Source organism: Zea mays, chromosome 8, assembly GCF_902167145.1.
Source record: "Zea mays cultivar B73 chromosome 8, Zm-B73-REFERENCE-NAM-5.0, whole genome shotgun sequence".
NCBI classification, from domain to species: Eukaryota; Viridiplantae; Streptophyta; class Magnoliopsida; order Poales; family Poaceae; genus Zea; species Zea mays.
The window spans coordinates 135806977-135830995 of record NC_050103.1 but is presented as its reverse complement, the minus strand read 5'-3'; the positions used below and the strand labels follow the sequence as shown (position 1 = coordinate 135830995).

The window sequence follows — 24019 nt, the reverse complement described above, 5'->3', positions numbered from 1 at the left end:
AATTGTACTGTAATATTGTTTAGCATATAATATATTTTAAATATGACTTTAAGTTTTTTTTGCAAAAAAATTTAAAATACGAGCCGGTTAAAATTGCTATGGAAAAGTCAAATGAACTATGAATTAGTATCATCAACTAACGAACGAAAAAGCAGGCGATCCAAGTTAAGTTCCCGCGCAAACCCGGGAACCCGGCAAGAGATGAGGAGTGGCCCACCTGCCAGCGTTACCAGTCTACCGGGCCCCGCGCCCGCGAACCCGCCTGCGAGGCTTTCCCCTTCCTCGGCTGCGTCTCCCTCATCTCCGTCTCCTCCGCACTCGACCGACCCCGACTAGAAACACTTTTGCGAGCCGCCCCCTGCCCCCGCGCCCTATTCCCACCCGCCGCCACCCCACCCCACCCCCCCGCGGCGGCCCTCCCCCAATCCGACGGCTCCTGCGCGCGCCACGTCGCCGTCGTCTTCCTCCCCCCATCCACTATTTACCCTCCACACCCGCTCGCCCTCCCTTCCTCACAACTTCCCCCCTTTTCCGTCCCGTCCCCTCCCTCGTCGCCGCGCGCGCTAGGGTTAGGGTTTCGCCGCATCCCGGCCGCTCCGCCCGCCTGGGGTCGTTCCGGTGAGTGAGCTTCACTTCGCTCCTTGTGTACTGCGCCTCCTCTTAATTCCTTCCACCCCCCTGTTGCTAGGAGGTAGTGGATTGGGGGCTAGGGTTTTAACTGCTTTGGCTTTTGCTATTTTTTTTTGTCTCGGCGGCGTAGGTGGGAAGCCATGGCGATCGTGAGGACCGGAGGCGGCGTCCGCCTCCCCAGGCTTGACGGCGGCGCGGAGGCCTCACTGGAGGCCACGGAGGACGAAGACGAGGAGGAGGAGGGGTCACGGGCAACGCCGTCGCATGAGTCCGATGCCGACGGCTTCTCCGCCGAGGAGGAGAACGGCGGAGGAGGAGGAGACGATGAGCCAGAGGCGGAGGAGGAGGAAGAGGAGTTCGAGGAAGAGGAGGACGAGGGGGACTCGGGGATGGGCTCCGACGAGCTGGACGTTGCGGAGCTGGGCGAGCCCAGCACGGAGATGTGCCAGGTCGGGGACCAGAGCATGGCCGTGCCGTTGGAGCTCTACGACCTCGATGGTCTCGGTGACGTGCTCTCACTCCACGCCTGGAATGACCTGCTCAGCGATGACGAGCGTCTGCGCCTCGCCGCCTTCCTGCCCGATATGGACCAGGAGACCTTTGCGCGCACACTCGTCGAGCTCCTCGCGGGGCAAAACTTCCACTTCGGGAGCCCCCTCGCCGATTTCCTCAAGCGCCTCAAGGGCGGGCTGTGTGACCCGAGGGTCAATCTGTACCGCCGCGGCATTCGCTTCGTGGAGCGGCGCAAGCATTACTACTGGCTGCAGAGCTACCACAACTCCATGGTACGGAGGCTCCGGGAGATTAAGGATTGCTGGAAGGGCCGCGAGGGATACAGCCTTGATGAGAGGCTGAGGATGTTGGACACGATGAAGGCAAAGCAGCAGCACCAACAACAACAGCAGAGAAAAGCTCTAGATTTCACAAGGCGGGCTGGGTCGGAGACTGATTCAGAGAGCAGGGGATCTGGGGAACAGGTCTTAGCTCGACCCAAGCACGATAAGAGTAGGCAGAAGAAGGCAGGGAAGTTAGCGAAGGAGAAGTCGAAGGGGCTGTTGCGGGTGGGTACACCGAAAGGAGTGGATGAGGATGACATGGGAGGGTCTGGCCGTGATGCTGTGGTGGCACTCTCTGAGCTTTCTCGTCGAGGGTATGATTCTGGCACACATAGAGGGAAGCTTCACAGGAGCATAGATGGCCTTTACTCGGAGTCGGAGGACCTTGGATATGAAAGGGATTCGTCAAGACCTCGGTTTCCGAGGCCGCTTCCCAAGCCAGTGAAGAAGGAATTGTCTACGAGCTGTGATGTCAATCTGTATGCAAATAACTACAGTGATAACCATACTGCATCTCCTTACTACTACAGCAGGAATCTCAGTGCTAATCAGGGAGTCACCTTAGCAGCAGCATATGATCCTCCATATTTTGATACCAGAAGGAATGCAAGGTACTTGGAGAGAGACTGGGTGCAAGGTGGAAAAGGTGTGCACATTAACGCTTTAATGGGTGATGAGATGAACTTGCCAGCTGGTAATCACACTGGTAACTCAGATGACTGGCAGAAGGGGCAATCTGCAGGTGATTACAGGAGCAGGAAAGATCAAGCTGGCTATGGTCTGAAGGTTAAGTCCTATAAAAGTATTGAGAAAGAGGTTAATGATGCCCGTGTTGGTTCTGACCCTAGAAGCAAGATATCACAAGCGAAGGTGGCAGGTAAATCCAGTAGACAACTAGATAGGACTGGCCAGAAGCACTGGAGCAATGCTGTCTATGGTCAAAGTGACGAGACAGAATCTGATTCATCAGAAAAGTTTGAAGATGGCAGGGAAGCACATTATCTCGAGCGGAAGCCAGAGCGTCACCATTCTGGGTATCATAGACCAGCACATGGTGCCAAAAAATCAAACAAGCTTGCTAAAGTGGCCAAAATGAACTATCCTACTGCTGATGCAGATTTAGAACCTTCCCAGAGCAAAGGATTCAAAGGGAAGGTTTCAGAGACTGGTTATTTACGTGATGTGGATGTGATGATGACAGGACAGATTAGTGATGTCATGAAACCTCTAGCAGCAAGTGGTGAAAGGAAACGCAAAGGGGTGGCAAATTTGGACATGCGTGTTTATGATAACTCTGATCTGCATGAAGTCAATGAAGATGCAAATGACTCTTTCAGGTTGGCGGAATATGAAAGGCTTGCCAGTAGATCAGGCCATGCAGTCCAAGATTCTAATGGTGGTTATGGTGGTACTGAAAGAACCAGCTCTAGCTCCAAAAAAGCAAAAGGAAGAGTCGAAGTTCCTAGCCTGGATGAGCATGGTGAGCATTTGTCATCTGGCCCAAAGGTTGTTGAGAACACTGGTGGATCCAAGAAGAAAAGCAAAAAGAAGCCAGAGAGCAGCACCACAGATGCAGTTATTTTAGCAGAACCAGCTGTTGCTGTACCTGAAAATAATGTGATAGCTGCAGAGCCTGAGAAGGTTGAGAAGCCCAAGAAGAAGTATGTACCGATAACACCAACGATCCATACTGGTTTTTCATTCTCTGTTGTACATCTTTTAACTGCCGTAAAGAAGGCTATGGTCACTCCTGCTGAAGATACTCCTCCAGCCACAGCGACACAACCGGATGGAGAGGAGGGCAAAAAGTGGTTCAACAGTGGAGAGCGCAGCAAAACGCCCCATCAAGAACAAAGTGCAACAGATCAAACTGAACAGGTCCTTGAGGGTGCAAATGCCAGTGCTGTAGAACAGACTGTACCAATCAATACACCAGCGCTTACTGTTCAAGAGATTGTCAATCGAATTAGAGCAAATCCTGGAGATCCTAGGATACTTGAAACACAGGAGCCCCTCCAGGATTTAGTTCGAGGAGTATTAAAAGTACTTTCATCTAGAACAGCTCCTCTAGGCGCAAAGGGCTGGAAAGCACTAGTTGCCTATGAGAAGTCAAACAAAAGTTGGTTCTGGGTTGGTCCAGCACCTTCTGTTTCATCATATGATGACCCCGATGAAGAAACCTCTGCTGAAGCATGGAGTATACCACACAAGATGCTCGTTAAGTTGGTCGACGCATTTTCTAATTGGCTGAAAAGTGGTCAGGAAACCCTTAAGCAGATAGGTTCCCTCCCACCACCTCCACCGCCAAATCCTGCAAACTTGGATCTGAAGGAAAGGTTCAAGGAGCTTAAAGCGCAGAAGAGTCTGAACACAATAAGCCCGAGCTCAGATGAAGCGAGGACATATTTCCAGCGTGAGGAATTTCTGAGGTACTCAATACCTGATAGAGCATTCTGCTACACCGCTGCTGACGGGGAGAAGTCTATAGTTGCACCCTTGAGAAGAGGAGGTGGAAAGCCAACAGCGAAAGCGAGGGGCCACCCCATGCTCTTACCGGACAGGCCGCCGCACGTCACCATCCTGTGTCTCGTAAGGGATGCCGCGTCTAGGTTGCCTGCAAGGACTGGAACCAGAGCCGACGTCTGCACACTGCTCAGAGATTCACAGTACCTAAACCATGAAGAAGCCAACAAAGAGGCCGCAATTAATCAAGTCGTCAGTGGAGCTCTCGACCGTCTGCATTACGAGCGCGACCCTTGCGTTCTGTATGACAACGACAAAAAGCTGTGGACCTATCTGCACAGGGGCAGGGAGGAGGAGGATTTCGAGGACGACGGCACGTCGTCTACAAAGAAATGGAAGAGGCCAAGGAGGGATGTCTCCGATGCTGCAGAGCCAGGTGCAGCGAATGATGATATCGACGACGATGGCGCTGGCACCCCTCCATCAAACAATGTGAAAAAACAGAAGACAACATTGTCAGGAGAAGCTGCCAACGATGAGGGAAATCATCCGACTCAGAATCCGGCTTCTGGTGGCCTGGAAGGTGATTCTGATCTCAATGCTGTTCCGTCTTCAAAATTTTTTGAAGAACCATGTGGAGATGCCTACATTGATGCAAGACCAGATGACGGTGGCCCAAATTCAGTAGATGCGAAACCGGGCAGCACAGCTGACGACAACACGGCACTCCCTGGGAACACCGGCATGGACGCTACCACCCCACCATGAATAAAGAACGTATCATGGTTCAATCAGCTAGAGATTTGCTGAAGGGTCAGCGTAGGTAACTTGTGCAGAAACCGTATCTCATCTGCGTTGTTCTTATCGCTACAGTTGGCTAGTATTAGGAGAGTTTGATTCATTTTTAGTGTTGCTTCTCTTCCCCTCGAAGCTGACAGTAATGTAAACTAGAAATGCTAAGATGGGGGTTTTTCAGCATACCTCGTTCTGTTTTATAGTGAAGTTGCCATGTTATACTTTCAGCGGGATTATATTATCACCATCTTATAGTTCTTTTTTTTTACATGCGATTATCTTAGGGTGGCCTGTGGTTATATTGTTTGTAAACAGGCAACTTTCTTCCAGATGTTGATTACCGATTGTTCTTATGTGTGATGTGGGTTCGTGCCTGGATGGGACGAAATGGCGCTGTCGATAATGAATGATTCCTTCCGTTTACAAGGGACACCAGCAGCATGTACTAGATCAGATTCAACGATGCGATACAAAGTAGACCACTATACAAGCAGACCACCACCCTAACAACACCAATACGGAGCAAGGTAATCTAAACACAATGCCCTTTCTTCCTCCTCTTCCCTTTTCTACAAGCTTCTTTTCTGTGACTAATTCTCAGAACGTTACACACATGGTCCTACACAGCATGCGTAGAGGATAAATTCATTTCACATCTCGGGTCAAAAGCGTTACCTACATGAACGAACGAAATATACTGATTAAATTCCATCATGCTCAAAACATACTGCTCAAAACGAACGAAATCATCTTCTTTTCTGTGATGAAGAAAGCTCGTATCATTTGTTTGAGATGCAGTATAGAATCAAGGCCCAGAATCCATCATGCTCAAAACATACTGCATGTGCCAGGTTACATTACAAGTACCATCGTCAAAGAAAGCTCATATCATTGTTTCAGAGCAAGCTCATGGCACGTCCAGATTAGGATCAGGCACCAATGCCACTGCCTTGACCATTTCTGTGATTCTATACCGAGGTCGCAGCCATAAGTATTCAAAAGTAAATACATATGGCATTTCTTTTCTCACGATTCATGTCATGAGTATTCAAAAGGAAATGCATATGGCATGGACAATGCAGCATTTGTGAATTAACTAGTGGACACGGATGCAATGAGAATCTGGGAAACACCAGAAAGAAAGGGCAGAAAACAAAATCAGTAAAACTCCGAGCAATGGTAAGTCGCCGTAGGTTTCAAACATGGCTGTCACTTGACACATCTGGAAATCGCAGTAACTTATGCTTATTATGGTACTCCCTCCGTTTCGTTTTAGTTGTCGCTGGATAGTGCGAAATTGAACTATCCAACGACAACTAAAAAGAAACGGAGGGAGTATTAGCAACACAATGCTCTATGTGGATGATGTCTGGATGATTGAAATTCGGTAAAGGGAGGTGGCACCCCAAGCCATGGTGATGATATTCAACCCCTAATTCTAGAGCTCAAAGTGAACCCATTTCAGACGCTAAGGGAAGTGGCACCTTAAGCCATGTTTATCATAATTTCTTTTGTAACTTCATTATCTGCCCAAAAAATGGAGCAAGCTGATCCATTCCTTTACCTGCATGTGTTGTTGCATCAGTCTACTTGTCCCCCTCAACTTTTGATGCTTTCCTAAGACTTAATATGACGCCTCCACTAAGACAGGTAGTTACTACAGCAAGCGAAGCTTCTGTTGGTATATGATAACCTGTCATAAGTGGAAACCAGTAATTAGATGAGATGAAAGGCACTCAGCAATGTCTCTTTGTATGCTGCTAAAAAGAGGTCAAAAACAATAGGTGAGCGTAATGAATATGAATGCGAGACGTAATGTTTTTAATTGCTCACCAAAGAAGTCAAAGATCATCTTTGTCCCTATGAAGCCCAACACAATACCAATGGCAGGCTGCAGAGCAAATTGCCAATAGTAAGTGGTGACGTTAAATCATAGAGCAACATATGAACCTGCTCGGCCATTGATCATTCACATTTGCAATGTTCGTGGTAACTGGTGGTCTTGGATATTAGTTAAGAACAAATATCCAATAGCTCCGATTACCACTAACATGGACCTATTTTTCACAATGGATGATGTAAAACTGACTGATTTGTTTGTTCTAAAGCAAGATAACAGAACAAAATAAATAAAACCTAAATATTCAGTATTGAAAGGTAAATAAAAAAACTTAAAAAAGAAAGGGGATTGTAGATATTCACCTGTAGATACTCCAATTCACTCATGCTTTCAGAAATGAGCACATAGAGTGGCCGCAAACCTGACATGCCAATAGTTTCATCAAGTTAGCACTTGATGTTGCTTAGAAGTGCAGAAACTGTACCACACGCAAGATTTAGATCAAGCATACAGAAAATTCACCACTATGGCGAAAATATTTTGTGTAAAAATTTAAGCTTGCATCATAATAAGGCAAAATATTTACCAGAAATAGCAAAAATATTTGATGATAGTATTATAAGTGGATCCCTTGTGACGCCGAAAACTGCTGGTATTGAGTCAATCTGTATGAAATAAAAGTTAAACCTACACCTGGAGCCATAAAATAGAAAACGAACCACTGCACATGAAAATAGCTCGGGAAGGAACCTACAGCAAAAGCAATATCACTTAGCTCAATCACTGCCAAAGTCAAGAGCAATGGTGTAGCCTGCAGATATTAACCAGAAGAGATATCACATCTTCAGGAACATATATAACTTTATGAAGAGACAACAATTCCTTCAAATTGTCCACCCAACAATGCACCTATATTGTGTGAATCAAAACATAACAATGAATGCTGAAATAGTAACACATTCAAATGATCGGGAACGAATAAAAAATTTCATATTCCAGGGCAAAGCTCATTCCATGGTAGCTTTAGTAAAGACCTAGCATAAAATGGACAACACTTACTTTCCATAAACCGTCTTGATTTGTGAAAAACCGATCGTCGTCATAATATTCTGAGAGGAGAAACATGGGAATGAGCTCAACTAGACATGGATCAAGTAAATTAGTGAATACTAAACCCTAAAATAATAGCTTCTAAGATATGTGATTCAAGGATTTAGGTCAAGAGTTGGTCATTTAGTTGTGTAATCAGAAGTGGACAATGGAGCATGTTAATAGTAATCTAAATAGCAAATAGATTAGGAAAACTGAAAGTCATTGAACAAAGTTGGTTACCAGTGACTGGAATGAACTTTTGGCATGTTTTCACAATGAAGTTATCGGATAGATCAGATTCTTGTTCTTCTTCAGCAAATAGCTGCCATTATATTAAGACTAAAGTATTAGTGTTGTGGCCCTTATTGAATATCTTGAAGCCACTTAAAGAAGCTATGCATGACTACCTTGAAGAGACTTTTCAACATCACACAAGTGGAAATAAATTGGGAATAGGTGAGATGGTTGTTTTCATTTTTTTTGTTCTAAGGGTTAAATTACTTACATAGGCATAAGATTGAAATGTAACAACAAGGTGGAATAAGAATAGATCTGGAAAACAAGAATGCCATTATGGTCTATTGATAACTGAGTGATAGCAGGAATACACTGCAAACGGGCCTCTAGCTGAGTTGGTTAGATGGCTAAAGTAGAACTCTTTAGATCTTAGGTTCGACTCCCAGTGGGAGCAAATTTCAGGTTGGAGTTAAAAAAGGTCACTCGTTGGTTCCCCTGGTTGTGTACGCACGAGACGAACTGGCCTATAGGGGACGGATCCTCAAGTAGGGGCTAGGAGGCTCAAAGCACGAGTAAAGATCTGGCCTATAGGGGGCAGACCCTCATGCACGGGGGCTAGCTTTCGCGACCTTTCTTGGTCGGGCTCAGTTTAAGCTTCTTCTTAATACAATACCGTGGGGGCAGTCTTTCATCCTCGTGTAAGGGCTATGAGGCTCAAAGCATAGGTAAAGATCAGACCTATAGGGGCGGACTCTCATGCTGCACGGGGGACCAATTTTCGTGACTTTTCTCAGTCAGGCTTAGTTTGAGCTTCTTCTTAATTACCGTGGGGGCAGTCTTTCCCCACTGACCGAGTTTTATAGAAGGAATACACTGAATAGTTTAGAAACAAGCATTCGTTGAAGCTGTAAAAAAGCATGACTTTGCCTTTGCCAAAAGAGTAATTACATGAAATGAACAAGTATATCATTTTTAAGTTGGAATTAGAAGTGACGAGTTTACCACTCTCATGAAGTTAACAATGCATGTAGCCACTATTATGCTAATCTTAAACATGGTAAAATAACAAGTTTACTAAAAGGGGCTTAAAGTAAAGTGTGCCTCATCTTTTTTTTACTGAAAATAAACAGAATTACCTTGTAAGAAGTGAATAACAGGATCACAGCCAACAGCAAGTTCACCGCCTCAAATTTCTACAGAAAATTAGAGAAATGTAACAGTCAATATAACATGATAAATGAAAAGCATAACCAACAGTAGCATGAGAACAATCAACCTGGATGCTAGCTGTTCCTAAGATGATCATCACAGCCCGAAAGACCACAGCTCCAGCAATACCATAAGAAAGTATTCGATTCTTGTTACAGACATCAGAAATTATGAGAAAAGGCACAAAGTTGACTTCAATTTCAACTGTCACAATAGCCATCAAGACATACCTGGTATTCTTTTGGCACTTTGAAATACTTGAAGACCAGAACAAAAACAAAGAGATTGTCCACCGACAAACTCTGTTCCAATAAATACCTGTTACATAACAGGACAGGATTACATTGTTATGTATAGAGTTCAAGGAAAGTGCTGTTATGATTAATCATGTTATATAAAAAACATAAAATCAAACCCATCTTTAAGTATACAAACTAATAGCATTTAAATGGAAGTGATTATAGGAAGATGGAATAGATAGATAGCAAGATGTATGACTAGATGAATATGCGATGTAAATAAACTAACTTGCACGAAACAACAGAGGATCCATTCAGAAAACAAACACAAGTTAAAGGTAACACGCAGTGCTCAGTGCTGTGTGCTTCTCAAATGTGATGTTCTTGATATGTGATCCTGGAAGTCCTAATGCAAAAGGGAGTCAAACTTATTTCGTAAAACAGCGTCAATGCTAAATACAAAGGGATATGCATAGAACACACCCAGCAAAATACTCCGATGCCTTCTCAGCCCCGTCCCTCAAGGCAATGCTAACTCCAAAAAGCACTGCAGCGAGAACCTGAACCAGATCAATATATTATGTCCACGCGTAGAACTAACTCTAAGCTGAATCAACAAAACGGTAGATATAAAGAAGAAACTGACCACCAGTGTCACCCTTCTAATGGCAGAACCTTTCCCAGTCGTGCTGGACACCGGTTCGGGCTCTGCATCCTTGTTGGTTTGAGCACGTGGAGTAGAATTTAGCGTCTCCTTTTCTGCATACATATCCAATGTAAGCCAGCTGAGAGAAATAAGTAATCTCATGAAACCGCCAGAGAGTCAGCGGATAGCTCGTTCTGGACTCTGGTCGCTGTAAAATCACTTGGACGCCATGGCTAGAAAGCAAATCATCAAACAAACATGGGAATTCCCCGTCTGAAGAACTTGATTACAAAATTTGCCACGAGTTATTGCATATTTCTGATGTTGCAACCAAAATATGCGCCCTTAGCTGTCTGGCCGGCCGGCCGGCTGACAGGAGCCGAGGGAAGGAATTAGGTGGCGAGGAGAAGACGGCGGTGGAGCTGAGCAATCTTCTCACCAGAGCTTAGCGAGACGCCTTCCTCTTGCCCCGGCCCCCTGGCGCGCCGCCTCCGCGTCCTCTCCCGCCGCCTACCTTCCGCTTCCCCAGGTCGGGGCGACGCCGCGGCCACCGTGACCGCGGGAGGCCGCCACGTGAGCGGCGGGAGCGCCGCGCGCGCACGACGCGGCCGCCACGGGTCCGGGAGCCGCGGGAGGAACCGCGTGGCGGTCGAAGCGCCCACCGCGGAAGCCATCGCCGGCGACGAGCTCCGACGCGGCGCGACGGGTGGAGCTCCGGGGCGTACGGCCGCGGGTCGAGGCGGACCGGAGCTCAGTCAGCCCCACCGGGGCGAGTCGGCTGCGGAGAGATTATTGGCATTATGAAACACGACACACTCGATAAAATGGAAGTTTAGACGGCTTCAACACGCTGAAATAGACACGACAAAATCATTTGTTGTCCACCCATCCGGTTAGCAGCACTCCATCACCATTACCACCGTGGAGCCCAGACGTCGTCTCCCATCGTTGAGATCGAGCCTACATCGGCTGGTGGCCGTGGGCGGCCGTGAGTTCCCCTCGGGCATCTCTTCTTCCCCATCCATCTCTCCCGTATGTTCCTTCTCTCCTAGACTGTATGGTGTGAGATCTCATGTGGTGTAGTTACTTGCAGGCAGGTGAGTTCGCTGGCATGGCATGGATTTGGATGGGGATCCGGTTGGCAGCTCGTCGGACGTGGTAGCCCCTCTCAGCTCGTAGATTTCCCCCACTTGCATCACCGAGTTGCACTACAACACCAGTGCCATTGGACCAAACCTGTTCCATTGAGATGAGGTTATATCCATATCTTAATTATAACTGTTTGAATCCCTTTTTGCTGCAATTTTTTTGTGATGCTTGATAGCTACCTCACTGTTATAATATAGGGTATTCAGAGGACGGAGGCAACAACACAATTTGATTGGGATTCTATGGTAGTTTCTGATGTTCTAGAGAAAGAAGGAAGAGTAGAAGTACCATGTGAAAATGAGATATATTGTAATATTGGACTCAATAAAGAGGTCGAGGCTGAGAACAGTAGAAGAGATGAATTTTATAGATATGGTTCAACTTGTAATGTGCAAGAAATTAGGGATATTGACAAGGATGACCACCATGTTGATCAGCCATGTGAAGACTTTCTTCCAGATCAGAAGAGGGTGGTGTACGATAGGATGAATCCTTCTATGTAGCTAGGTTGTTTGTTTCCTAACATGAAATAATTCAGGATTGATATGCGTCAATATGCAATAAAGTATGAGTTGGAGCTTGGAATTGATGTTACTTTGACAACCAAATATGTTGGCTATTGTAAGGGTGGTGATTGTCCTTGGAGGATCTATGCACGCGAAGAAAAGAAATGATTGCCTACTATTGTGGTATATTACAATGTTACATTATGTTCATTTGTTGTTGAATTATTCACTTTTTGTTATACTAAACGTTGACGCATCTCTCTACAGGTTGTTGTACTAGACGATGTGCACACTTGCACATTTAGTGGAAGGAGGAAGACTACTACGTCTACCAGTGGTTGGGTTGCATTCCACGCTCTATCTTTGCTCATGAAGAAACACCAAATGGGTGCTAAAGAGTTGCAAGAAACACAACAGGGCAGTCATAATGTCACTATTGGGTACAATACAGTTTGGAAGGGCAAAGAGAAAGCGTTGAAAGAGTAGTATGTGTCTTGGGAGGAAAGCTTCTAGCTCTTGTTCTCTTGGAGGGAGGTTGTACTTGCAAAGTTGCCTGACAATGTTGTTGATGCTTTTGTGGAAGATGGAAAGTACTATTTGAAAGAGAAATGTGCCCTTGGGCCATTTCTAAGTATTTTAGTGATTGAGTGCCAACACAAGTGGTCATGTGTTAATCTATGCCAAATGATGGACAAAGTGAAAATCAACATAAAGGTATGTTTCTAAGACTTAGTACTTTGTTTTAAGGACTAATGTATTGTGTCTAAGTACTGGAAACAGGAGAAATCAATTTGGAAAAGAGATGGCTTTGTTCAGCCAAAGACAATTCAGTCTGGGAGCACCGGACTGTCCGGTGGTGCACCGGACAGTGTCCGGTGTGCCAGGCTGGCTCTGGCGAACTGGCTGCTCTCGGGTTTCGTCGGCGGTGTACGGCTATAAATCACCGGACTATCCGGTGGTGCACCGGACTGTCCGGTGAGCCAACGGTCGGCCGAGCTAACGGTCGACCGCGCAATCCGCGCGTGACGTGTGGCCGGCCCAACGGTCTGAAGGGGGCACCGGACAGTGTCCGGTGCGCCAACGGCTCCAAATCGCCAACGGTCGGCTGCGCCAAAACAGGAAAGAAATCCGCACCGGATAGTGTCCGGTGGTGCACCGGACTGTCCGGTGCGCCAGTCGACAGAAGGCAAGAATTGCCTTCCTGGAATGCTCTCAACGGCTCCTAGCTGCCTAGGGGCTATAAAAGGGACCCCTAGGCGCATGGAGGAGAACATAAAGCATCCTTTGAGCATTGTTGATCATTCACACTCCATTTTGGCGCACTTGTTCGACATTCTTAGTGATTTGAGCGCCGTTCTAGTGAGAACCTCGTGATATTCTTTTGAGCTCAAGTCTTGGCCTTGTGTGTGCGTATTTGCTGTGAATTTGAGTGTGTTGCTTCCCTCTCTTACTCTAGTGCTTCATTTTGATTCTTATTGTAAGGGCGAGAGACTCTGAGTTGTGGAGATTCCTCGCAAACGGGAAAGAGTAAAGTAAAGAAGAACACCGTGGTATTCAAGTTGATCATTGGATCACTTGAGAGGAGTTGAGTGCAACTCTCGTCCGTTGGGACGCCACAACGTGGAGTAGGCAAGTTTTATACTTGGCCGAACCACGGGATAAATCCTCGTGTCTCTTGTGCTTGTTCTTACTGTGTTTATTGTGTTTCACAAGAGATCTTCTCTCTAATCACTTGATCTTATTGTTCTAACTCCTAATCAAGTTTGTGGTGTTAAGATTTAAGTTTTTACAGGATCACCTATTCACCCCCCCTCTAGGTGCTCTCAATTGGTATCAGAGCCGTTCTCTTCACGTAAGGGAATAATCGCCCGAAGAGATGGATCCTAAGGGCAAGGGGATGGTGGTCAATGATAAGGAGAAGGAGTCTTTCTTCAATGAGCCAAAAGATGACAAGCCCACTGACTCGGGCTCGAGTCACAAGAAGAAAGACGGGAAGAAGAAGAGGCGCATCAAGAAGATAGTCTACTACGACAGCGACAAATCTTTCTCTTCCCAAAAGGACGACGACGATTACGAGAAAAAGAAAACGGTCAATTCAAACTTTTCTTTTGATTATTCTCGTATTCCGCAAAGTTCAAATGCTCATTTGCTTTCCATTCCCCTTGGTAAACCTCCTCACTTTGATGGAGAGGACTACGGATTTTAGAGTCACAAAATGTGTAGCCACTTGTTCTCTCTCCATCCAAGTATATGGGAGATAGTAGAAAATGGAATGCAATTTGATAACACGGATAGTCCCTTGTTTATTAATGAACAAATTCATAAAAATGCACAAGCTACTACTGTGTTGTTAGCCTCATTGTGCAGGGATGAATATCATAAAGTGAGCGGCTTGGATAACGCCAAGCAGATTTGGGACACTCTCAAGATCTCACATGAGGGGAACGACGTCACCATGCTCACCAAGATGGAGTTGGTGGAAGGCGAACTAGGAAGGTTCACGATGATCAGGGGAGAGGAGCCAACCCAAACGTACAACAGGCTCAAGACCCTCGTCAACAAAATAAGGAGCTATGGAAGCACGCGATGGACGGACCACGACGTCGTCCGTCTTATGCTAAGGTCCTTCACCGTCCTTGATCCTCATCTTGTTAACTCTATCCGTGAGAATCCTAGGTACACCAAGATGACGCCCGAGGAGATACTTGGAAAGTTCGTAAGCGGGCGAATGATGATCAAGGAGGCAAGATACGTTGATGATGCGTTAAATGGCCCAATCCATGAGCCTCAAGCCATTGCTCTCAAGGCAACAAGTAGCAGGGAGGCGCTACCTAGCAAGGTGGCACAAATTGAGGCGGCTGGGCTAAATGAGGATGAAATGGCCCTCATCATCAAGCGCTTCAAGACGGCGCTCAAAGGTCGCAAGGAGCATCCCAACAAAAGCAAGACGAAGGGAAAGCGCTCCTACTTCAAGTGTGGTAAGATTTGTCATTTTATCGCTAATTGTCCCGATAATGATAGTGATCAGGAACAAGAGAAGAAGAGGGAAAAGAAGAAGGCTAAGGGCGAGGCACACCTTGGCAAAGAGTGGGACTCGGATTGTTCGTCGTCCGACTCCGACAATGAAGGACTCGCCGCCTCGGCCTTCAATAAATCGTCCCTCTTCCCCAACGAGCATCACACCTGCCTCATGGCAAAGGAGAAGAAGGTAAACACTCGAAAGTCTACTTATGCTTCTAGTGATGATGAATCTAGCGATGATGAAATAGACTACGCTAGTTTGTTCAAGGGCTTAGATAGAACTAAGATTGATAAGATCAATGAGTTGATTGATGCCTTGAATGATAAGAATAGATTATTAGAAAAGCAAGAGGATCTTTTGTATGAAGAACATGATAAATTTGTAAGTGCACAAAATTCTCTTGCTTTAGAAGTTAAAAGAAATGAAATGCTTTCATGTGAATTGTCTACATGCCATAAATCTATTTCTAGCTTAAAGAGTATCAATGATGACTTGAATGCTAAGTTAGAAATAGCTAGTAAATCAACCTCTTGTGTAGAACATGTTATAATTTGCAATAGGTGCAAAGATTTCAATATTGATGCTTGTAGTGAACACCTAGTTTGCATTTCTAAACTAAATGATGAAGTGGCTAGTCTTAATGCTCAACTTAATACTAGCAAAAATGAATTTGATAAATTAAAATTTGCAAGGGATGCCTACACGATTGGTAGACACCCCTCAATTAAGGATGGGCTTGGCTTCAAGAGGGAAGCCAAGAACTTAACAAGTCATAAGGCTCCCATCTCCGCCAAGGAGAAAGGGAAGGCCCCTATGGCTAATAGTGCTCAAAAGAACCATGCTTTCATATACCATGATAGGAGATATTCTAGGAATGTTCATTATGATAGAAGTTACAATGATGTTGTTTCACATGCCATGATTGCTTCAAGTTCTTCTATTATGCACGATAGAAGTTTGGCTAGGCAAAATGTCATTCATCATGTACCTAGGAAAACAAGTAATGAACCTTTTACAATTTATCATGCTTGCAATGCTTTCTTTGCTATTTGTAGAAAGGTCAAGAAAGTGATTGCTAGAAAATTAGGGGCAAAATGCAAGGGAGATAAAACTTGCATTTGGGTCCCTAAGGCTATTGTTACTAACCTTGTAGGACCCAACAAGAGTTGGGTACCTAAGACCCAAGCCTAATTTGCCTTGCAGGTTTATGCATCCGGGGGATCAAGCTGGATTATCGACAGCGGATGCACAAACCACATGACGGGGGAGAAGAAGATGTTCACCTCCTACGTCAAGAACAAAGATTCCCAAGATTCAATCATATTCGGTGATGGGAACCAAGGCAAGGTTAAAGGACTAGGAAAAATAGCAATTTCATCCGAGCATTCCATTTCTAATGTGTTTTTAGTAGAATCGCTCGGATATAACTTGTTGTCTGTTAGTCAACTTTGTAATATGGGATATAATTGCTTATTCACAAATGTAGATGTATCGGTCTTTAGAAGAAGTGATGGTTCACTAGCTTTTAAGGGTGTACTAGACGGCAAACTTTATTTAGTTGATTTTGCAAAAGAGGAGGCCGGTCTAGATGCATGCTTAATTGCTAAGACTAGCATGGGCTGGCTGTGGCATCGCCGTTTAGCACATGTGGGGATGAAGAACCTTCACAAACTTCTAAAGGGTGAACATGTGTTAGGTCTAACAAATGTGACTTTCGAAAAAGATAGACCTTGTGCAGCTTGTCAAGCAGGTAAACAAGTGGGAAATGCTCATCACAGCAAGAACGTGATGACCACATCAAGACCCCTGGAGCTGCTACATATGGACCTCTTCGGACCCGTCGCCTACCTTAGCATCGGGGGAAGTAAGTATGATTTAGTAATTGTTGATGATTTTTCCCGCTTCACTTGGGTATTCTTTTTGCAGGATAAATCTGAAACCCAAGGGACCCTCAAGCGCTTCCTAAGGAGAGCTCAAAATGAGTTTGAGCTCAAAGTGAAGAAGATAAGGAGCGACAACAGGTCCGAGTTCAAGAACCTTCAAGTAGAGGAGTATCTTGAGGAGGAAGGAATCAAGCACGAGTTCTCCGCTCCCTATACACCACAGCAAAATGGTGTAGTAGAGAGGAAGAATAGAACTCTCATTGACATGGCGAGGACGATGCTTGGAGAGTTCAAGACCCCCGAGCGATTTTGGTCGGAAGCCGTGAACACGACTTGCCACGCCATAAACCGGGTCTACCTTCATCGCCTCCTCAAGAAGACTTCGTATGAGCTTCTAACCGGTAACAAACCCAATGTTTCATACTTTCATGTATTTGGGAGTAAATGCTACATTCTAGTAAAGAAAGGTAGGAATTCTAAATTTGCTCCCAAAGCTGTAGAAGAGTTTTTGTTAGGTTATGACTCAAATACAAAGGCGTATAGGGTCTTCAACAAATCATCGGGTTTGGTTGAAGTCTCTAGCGACGTTGTATTTGATGAGACTAATGGCTCTCCAAGAGAGCAAGTTGTTGATCTTGATGATGTAGATGAATAAGATGTTCCAATGGCCGCAATTCGCACCATGGCGATTGGAGATGTGCGACCACAGGAACACCAAGAGCAAGATCAACCTTCTTCCTCAACAATGGTGCAACCCCCAACTCAAGACGATGAACAGGTTCATCAAGAATAGGCGTGTGATCAAGGGGGAGCACAAGATGATCATGCTATGGAGGAAGAAGCACCTCAAGCCCCTACGACTCAAGTTCGAGCGACAATTCAAAGGAATCATCCCGTTGATCAGATATTGGGTGATATTAGCAAGGGAGTAACTACTCGCTCTAGACTAGTTAATTTTTGTGAGCATTACTCTTTTGTTTCCTCTATTGAGCCTTTCAGGGTAGAAGAGGTCTTGCTAGATCCGGACTGGGTGTTGGCCATGCAGGAGGAGCTCAACAAATTTCAAGAGAAATGAAGTTTGGACATTGGTGCCACGTCCCAAGCAAAACGTGGTGGGAACCAAGTGGGTGTTCCGCAACAAACAGGACGAGCACAGAGTGGTGACAAGGAACAAGGCTAGACTTGTGGCAAAAGGTTATGCCCAAGTCGCAGGTTTGGACTTTGAGGAGACTTTTGCTCCTGTGGCTAGGCTAGAGTCGATTCGCATATTGTTAGCCTATGCCGCTCACCATTCTTTCAGGTCGTTCCAAATGGACGTGAAGAGCACTTTCCTCAACGGGCCAATCAAGGAGGAGGTGTACGTAGAGCAACCCCCTGGTTTTGAGGATGAACGGTACCCCGACCACGTGTGTAAGCTCTCTAAGGCGCTCTATGGACTTAAGCAAGCCCCAAGAGCATGGTATGAATGCCTTAGAGACTTTCTAATTGCTAATTCTTTCAAGGTTGGGAAAGCCGATCCAACTTTATTCACTAAGACTTGTGACGGTGACTTATTCGTGTGCCAAATTTATGTCGATGACATAATATTTGGCTCTACTAACCAAAAGTCTTGTGAAGAGTTTAGCAGGGTGATGACTCAAAAATTTGAGATGTCGATGATGGGCGAGTTGAACTACTTCCTCGGGTTCCAAGTGAAGCAACTCAAGGACAGCACCTTCATCTCCCAAACGAAGTACACGCAAGACTTGCTAAAGCGGTTTGGGATGAAGGACGCCAAGCCTGCAAAGACTCCAATGGGAACCGACGGACATGTCGACCTCAACAAAGGAGGTAAGTCCGTTGATCAAAAAGCATACCGGTCTATGATAGGGTCTTTACTTTATTTATGTGCTAGTAGACCGAATATAATGCTAAGCGTATGCATGTGTGCTAGATTTCAATCCGATCCAAGGGAGTGCCACTTAGTGGCCGTTAAGCGAATTCTGAGATATTTAGTCGCTACGCCTTGCTTCGGGATCTGGTATCCAAAGGGGTCTACCTTTGACTTGATTGGATATTCAGACTCCGACTATGTTGGATGTAAGGTCGATAGGAAGAGTACATCGGGGACGTGCCAATTCTTAGGAAGGTCCCTGGTGTCGTGGAGTTCTAAGAAACAAACTTCCGTTGCCCTATCCACCACTGAGGCCGAGTATGTTGCCGCAGGACAGTGTTGCGCGCAACTACTTTGGATGAGGCAAACCCTCAGGGACTTTGGCTACAATCTGAGCAAAGTCACACTCCTATGTGATAATGAGAGTGTTATCCGCATGGCGGATAATCCTGTTGAACACAGTCGCACAAAGCACATAGACATCTGGCATCACTTTTTGAGAGATCACCAGCAAAAGGGAGATATCGAAGTGTTTTATGTTAGCACCGAGAACCAGCTAGCCGATATCTTTACCAAGCCTCTAGATGAGAAGACCTTTTGCAGGCTGCGTAGTGAGCTAAATATCTTAGATTCACGGAACTTGGATTGATTTATAGCATACATGTGTTTTATGCCTTTGATCATGTTCCTCTATGCATATTGTTGTTTATGGTGTTCAAGTTGTACAAACACTCCCCGGACCACAAAAGTCCATGTGTGAGTGATGCACATATTTAGGGGGAGATGTGCTACAACTTGACCCTTTGAGACTAACCATGTGCTTGAGTTTTCTTAATTTAGTCTCAAAGGAGGTTTGAAAGGGAAAAGGTGGACTTGGACCATGCAAGACTTCCACTGCACTCCGATGAGAGGGTAACTTATTCCAAGTTCATCTCCATGCTCTTATTGCCTTTTTACTCTTAAGATTTTGGTGAGGCAATGGGGTTCCAGGGCCAAAAATGATCTCGTTTTGGTGCTTGATGCCAAAGGGGGGAAATTGAGGCCAAAGCAATGAATGGATCAGCTACCACTTGAGAATTTTGAAAATAGTAGAATAGAGTTTTTGGTTTGACAAAACTCTCTTATTGTCTCTCTTATCAAAAGTTGGCCTCTTGTGGGGAGAATGGTTGATTATGGGAAAAAGGGAGAGTTTTTGAAATCTTTGATCAATTTCTCTTGGAACAACTCTCTTTATGTCTCAACAAGTGTGTTTGACTTAGAGATAGGAAATTGAGGTTGATTTGCAAAAACAAAACCAAGTGGTGGCAAAGAATGATCCAAATATGCCAAATTTGATTCAAAACAAATATGTGTTCTTATTTGCATTGATGTTGCACATCTTTGTATTGCTTTTGTTGTGTTGGCATAAATCACCAAAAAGGGGGAGATTGAAAGGGAAATGTGCCCTTGGGCCATTTCTAAGTGAAAGCTCTCTTGTGAGTTTTGGTGTTTGGATGACAACTCAATTAAAGGACTAACAAGTGTACTAAGTGTTGAACAGGTGCTTAAGGTAAAGCCTACAGGGTTCAACACAAGTGAACAAGCACTACAGGAAACGCCTAAATTTTCGTGGGCCAAAAACCCACGAAAATAAGCCTAAACCGACGAAAATAGAATATTTTCGTCGGCAGGCCGACGAAAATAGCCGCCGAAAATAAATTCGACGAAATTAGGCAACTATTTTCGTCGGTCCCGACGAAAAATAGCTATTTTCGTCGGCTTTCCCAAGGCCGACGAAAATAGTGAGTGGACCAACTATTTTCGTCGGCCCGATGGTGGCCGACGAAAATAAGTTCCCAGGTTATTTTCGTCGGCCAACACTGAGACCGACGAAAATAGCCTGGGAACTTATTTTCGTCGGCCAGACCGAGGCCGACGAAAATTGATGTTTCCCCCCCAAAAACAGATTTTTCTGCACCTATTAATAATTCACAGCAAAATAAACATTATCACAATTAACATATACACATTCACAAGCAAAATACATAATTAACAAAACACATTCACATAATTCACAAAACACATTCCATAGTCCATTCAAATAAGTCCAGTCCAGAGTCCATAAATAGTCCATAAGTCCATAAACAGTCCATAGTACACACTCACTACTCACTCCTCACTCCGGCGGGCTGTGGGAGTTTTGGCCACTCCCTCCTCCGCCACCAGAAAGGTGGCCACTCCCTCCAGCACCATGGACGAGGAAGTCTTGGACGTTGACACCACCCTCCGATCCATGAGCATGTGACGCTGAACCCTGCAATTCATCAATCATTCAAATAAGGCTGTATACATATACATTGTTGTGTTTGGTCAATATTTGCGTAAAACTAAACATGGAACATCACCTGTGATCCATGGTGAGGAGGAGGTTGTGCATGCATCCATGGGTACTGTTGTGGTGGCCACCCCAGAGGTGGTGGCACCCACCCCGTCGGTGGCGGTGCCATCCACGCTTGATATGGCTGAGAGCCCGCTGGTGGCTGGGAGACCGGTGGCACCCATCCCGGGACTGGCTGCGATCCTTGGGGTGGTGGAGGCGTCCAAGTGCCTGGAGGTGCCTGCGTCCACCCAACACCGGTCCACTGTGGCTGCGACGCTGGAGCTTGTCCTGGCCACTGTCCCCATCCTTGTGCCTGCGAGCCATTTTTGATAATAAAGAAAAAGTTGCTATGGAATTGAAGTGTTCAGAAAGTGTTACCTGGGGAGGGCGAAAAGCGGGCAAGTTCATATCAGGGCCGAGTCGAGTAGTCATTTCCTGCAAATGGATGCAACGTTAGAATCACAACATTATACTTTGAATTCAATGACGACACGTGATGAGATAGACAAATTACCTGAAAATAAGAAGCCATATATTGCGTCAGCTGTCCAACCTGCTCCTGCGCTGCTCGAGCCTGCTCCTGTGCTGCTCGAGCCTGCTCCTGTGCTGCCCGAGTCTCCTCCTCCAGCTGAGCCTCTCGAGCAGACCTGGAGGAGCGAGAACTCCCTCCCGAAGAGGATGCCTTCCCTTGACCTATTGTCCTGTTATATTCCACAACGCCGGTGCCAAAGGCAAACCTGCATGATACACATAGTTGAGCCATTAAGTGGACACATTCTTGTTAATGAAATCGTCGAATCAAACACAAACACCTCACCTGCCATGCTTTCTACCCCCACCACTATGGTACAACGCCGAGGCATCTAAGTCTGAATGCATCCAGTCGAAATCAGGCCCATGGCGTTGAGTCATTTCCTCCCCATATGCATTCTGCAAAGAAAGTTAAAGTTGGAGTTAGACACAAAACATGCAATTTAATTCGTAAATACAAACTTGTTTACCATTTTCTCCCTTGCCGCCTCGCTGCATAGCTCATCAGGGTTCGTCGGATCAGGGCCACGGTGACCACGGACGTAAACCTCCATAAAACTTGGAGCAACTCCACTTTCAGCTTCCTGCATGAAAAAGAAGAGTTAAACCATATAATTTTCATAGATGTAACATACAAGTTTGATTTATATACTGACCATGCGGCGTGCGGTACCAAGGTGTCCATCGGCGCCGTACCTATGCCCCGGTCCTTCAGTGCCACGGTTGACACGGTGCTTGTTGGACTCATTATCGACATGAAGTCGCACTGAAGGCGCAAACACATTGTTGGCTCGAGCGAAATACCTGGTTGAGAATTGAGATATCTCCTTAAGGGCAAAAGCCTCCGCAATACACCCTTCGACTCTAGCCTTGTTCCGAACAGACGCCCTGAGCTTTTTCAACGCCCTTTCTATAGGATACATCCACCTGAATTGCACTGGTCCGCCTACCAAAGCTTCCCAAGGCAAATGCACAATTAGATGTTGCATCACATTGAAGAATCCTGGCGGGAAAACCTTTTCAAATTTACAAATAAGAATTGGAATTTCTTTCTCAAATTTCTGCATCAACCTCTTCGATACCGTCTTTGCGCATACTTCCCTATAGAAGTAACTCAACTCTGCAAATATGCTCCAAAGCTCATCCTTAAAATAGCCTCGAAACATCACGGGCATCAGCCTCTCCATAATAATATGGTAGTCATGGCTTTTCAAACCGATCAATTTACCGGTCTTCAGATTGACTGCCCGTTTCAGATTTGCCGCATACCGATCTGGAAATTTCAGATTCTTCAACCACTTAAATATTTCTTTCCTTTCATCCGGCTTGAGGCAGTAATCAGCTCGCGGCCTACTTTCATGCCCTTTATCGCTTACTTTCAACTCGAGCATCGGCCTCTTACAAATTTCAGCCATGTCTTTTCTTGCCTTCATATTATCTTTCGTTTTATCAGTCACATCGAAACATGTGCTTATGATGCTTTCAGCAACGTTACGCTCTTGGTGCATCAAGTCTATGTTGTGCGGCATGATCAAGGCTTTTGCATACGGAAGCTCCCATATTGATGAAATATGGGTCCAGTTATGGTCCTCCCCGTAGCCTTGGAACCTATCATTTTCTCCTTGCTTCAGACAAGCATGCCATGCCATTATCTGCGGTGCAGTTTGCCTCTTTGGTGGCCCATTTCTGATTTTGGCTCCACCTCTGAATGCAGTAAGCGAATTCCTAAAATCATGCTTGAATGGAGTCCAACGTCGATGAGCATCAAAGAATGACACTTTCCCACCATGCTTCAATCTGAATGCATCCGTATCATTCATACATATGGGACAGCACAACCGACCATGGACGCACCATCCAGACCAATCTCCATACGCCAGCAGATCATGCACTGACCACAAATAAGCAGCGCGCATGGTAAACTCCTTTTCAGTATGGCTGTCATAAGCCTTCACACCTCTCCACAACTGTTTCAGCTCTTCGATTAAAGGGCGAACAAACATATTCAGCTTTGGCCCTGGATGCTCGGGGCCTGGGATGACTAGTGCAAGGAACATGAACTCTTCTTTATTGACCAACTCAGGAGGAAGATTATATGGCACAATGAAGACAGGCCAACACGAGTAAGGGCTTGCACTGGTATTGAAAGGTGTGAATCCGTCCGTCGATAGACCAAGCCATACACTCCTAGGGTCGTTTGCAAATTCGGGATCAAACTCGTCAAATGCCTTCCACGCATCACCGTCCGACGGATGGACCATTATGTCTGGATCAGTGACGAGACGTACACCATTCTTTGGCCACGTCATATGCAGAGCTATTTCCTTGTTGAGGAACAGCCTTGAAAGCCGAGGAATGATAGGCAACCGACGAAGTTGCTTAGCTGCGACCTTCGTAACTACCAATTCACCCTCATCATTTGTCACCTCGACATATCTAGAAGCTTCACAATGCTTACAACGGTCAAGCTTGTCATCATCCTCAAAGAATAGCATGCAACTATTGGGACACACGTCGATCTTCTCATATGTCATCCCAAGACCAGCCAACATCTTCTTTGCGAAGTACATATTCTTTGGCAACTTATGATTCTCCGGGAGAACCTCGCCCATAAGTTGGACGATGTCGTTGTAAGCACTGTTTGAAATGTTGTGCTTCGACTTTATCGCCATTAGTCTTGTGAGAGTCCCAAGAACTGACATCTAAGTG

The 24019-nt window shown here is 45.6% G+C and overlaps 2 protein-coding genes and 1 long non-coding RNA gene across 5 annotated transcripts; 2 read left to right on the top strand and 1 right to left on the bottom strand.

Annotated features, from left to right (window-relative positions):
* The first annotated feature begins 269 nt into the window (after positions 1–269).
* On the top strand, positions 270–5077 carry LOC103635951 (uncharacterized). Its single transcript, XM_008658319.4, has 2 exons — positions 270–618; positions 761–5077. Exon 2 carries the CDS (start codon positions 771–773, stop codon positions 4695–4697), a length of 3927 nt encoding a protein of 1308 aa, XP_008656541.1. The 5' UTR covers positions 270–618; positions 761–770; the 3' UTR covers positions 4698–5077.
* Positions 5078–5104: 27 nt separating this feature from the next.
* LOC103635949 (thylakoid membrane protein TERC, chloroplastic) lies at positions 5105–11209 on the bottom strand. Of its 3 annotated transcripts, none has more exons than XM_008658317.2 (14): positions 10427–11209; positions 9988–10100; positions 9825–9901; positions 9333–9420; positions 9170–9250; positions 9030–9086; positions 7897–7978; positions 7624–7673; positions 7319–7375; positions 7151–7229; positions 6927–6985; positions 6558–6615; positions 6289–6417; positions 5105–5399 (listed from the first exon to the last, which is right to left on the bottom strand). In XM_008658317.2, the coding sequence occupies exons 1-13, from the start codon at positions 10659–10661 to the stop codon at positions 6311–6313; spliced, it is 1143 nt and encodes a 380-aa protein (XP_008656539.1). In that variant the 5' UTR covers positions 10662–11209; the 3' UTR covers positions 5105–5399; positions 6289–6310. The 3 variants fall into 3 exon arrangements, with proteins under 3 accessions (XP_008656539.1, XP_035817708.1, XP_023156589.1); XM_035961815.1 differs by having other exon boundaries at positions 9991–10100; positions 10427–11046; XM_023300821.2 differs by lacking the exons at positions 7624–7673; positions 7897–7978 and having other exon boundaries at positions 10427–10812.
* LOC103635950 (uncharacterized) lies at positions 11008–13296 on the top strand. Its single transcript, XR_557722.4, has 3 exons — positions 11008–11241; positions 11334–11825; positions 11910–13296. It is a non-coding gene; the product is annotated as an uncharacterized lncRNA (long non-coding RNA).
* Positions 13297–24019: the final 10723 nt, after the last annotated feature.

Bases quoted from the DNA above. Each gene is read 5' to 3' on its own strand.
- LOC103635949 (XM_008658317.2), bottom strand. From the start codon at position 10,661: ATGGCTTCCGCGGTGGGCGCTTCGACCGCCACGCGGTTCCTCCCGCGG. The intron at 9,421-9,824 runs GTGTGTTCTATG...GTTATGTAACAG, and splicing joins GCATCGGAGTATTTTGCTGG to GTATTTATTGGAACAGAGTT. The intron at 6,616-6,926 runs GTGAATATCTAC...TTTGCTCTGCAG, and splicing joins GTGAATTGGAGTATCTACAG to CCTGCCATTGGTATTGTGTT.
- LOC103635951 (XM_008658319.4), top strand. From the start codon at position 771: ATGGCGATCGTGAGGACCGGAGGCGGCGTCCGCCTCCCCAGGCTTGAC.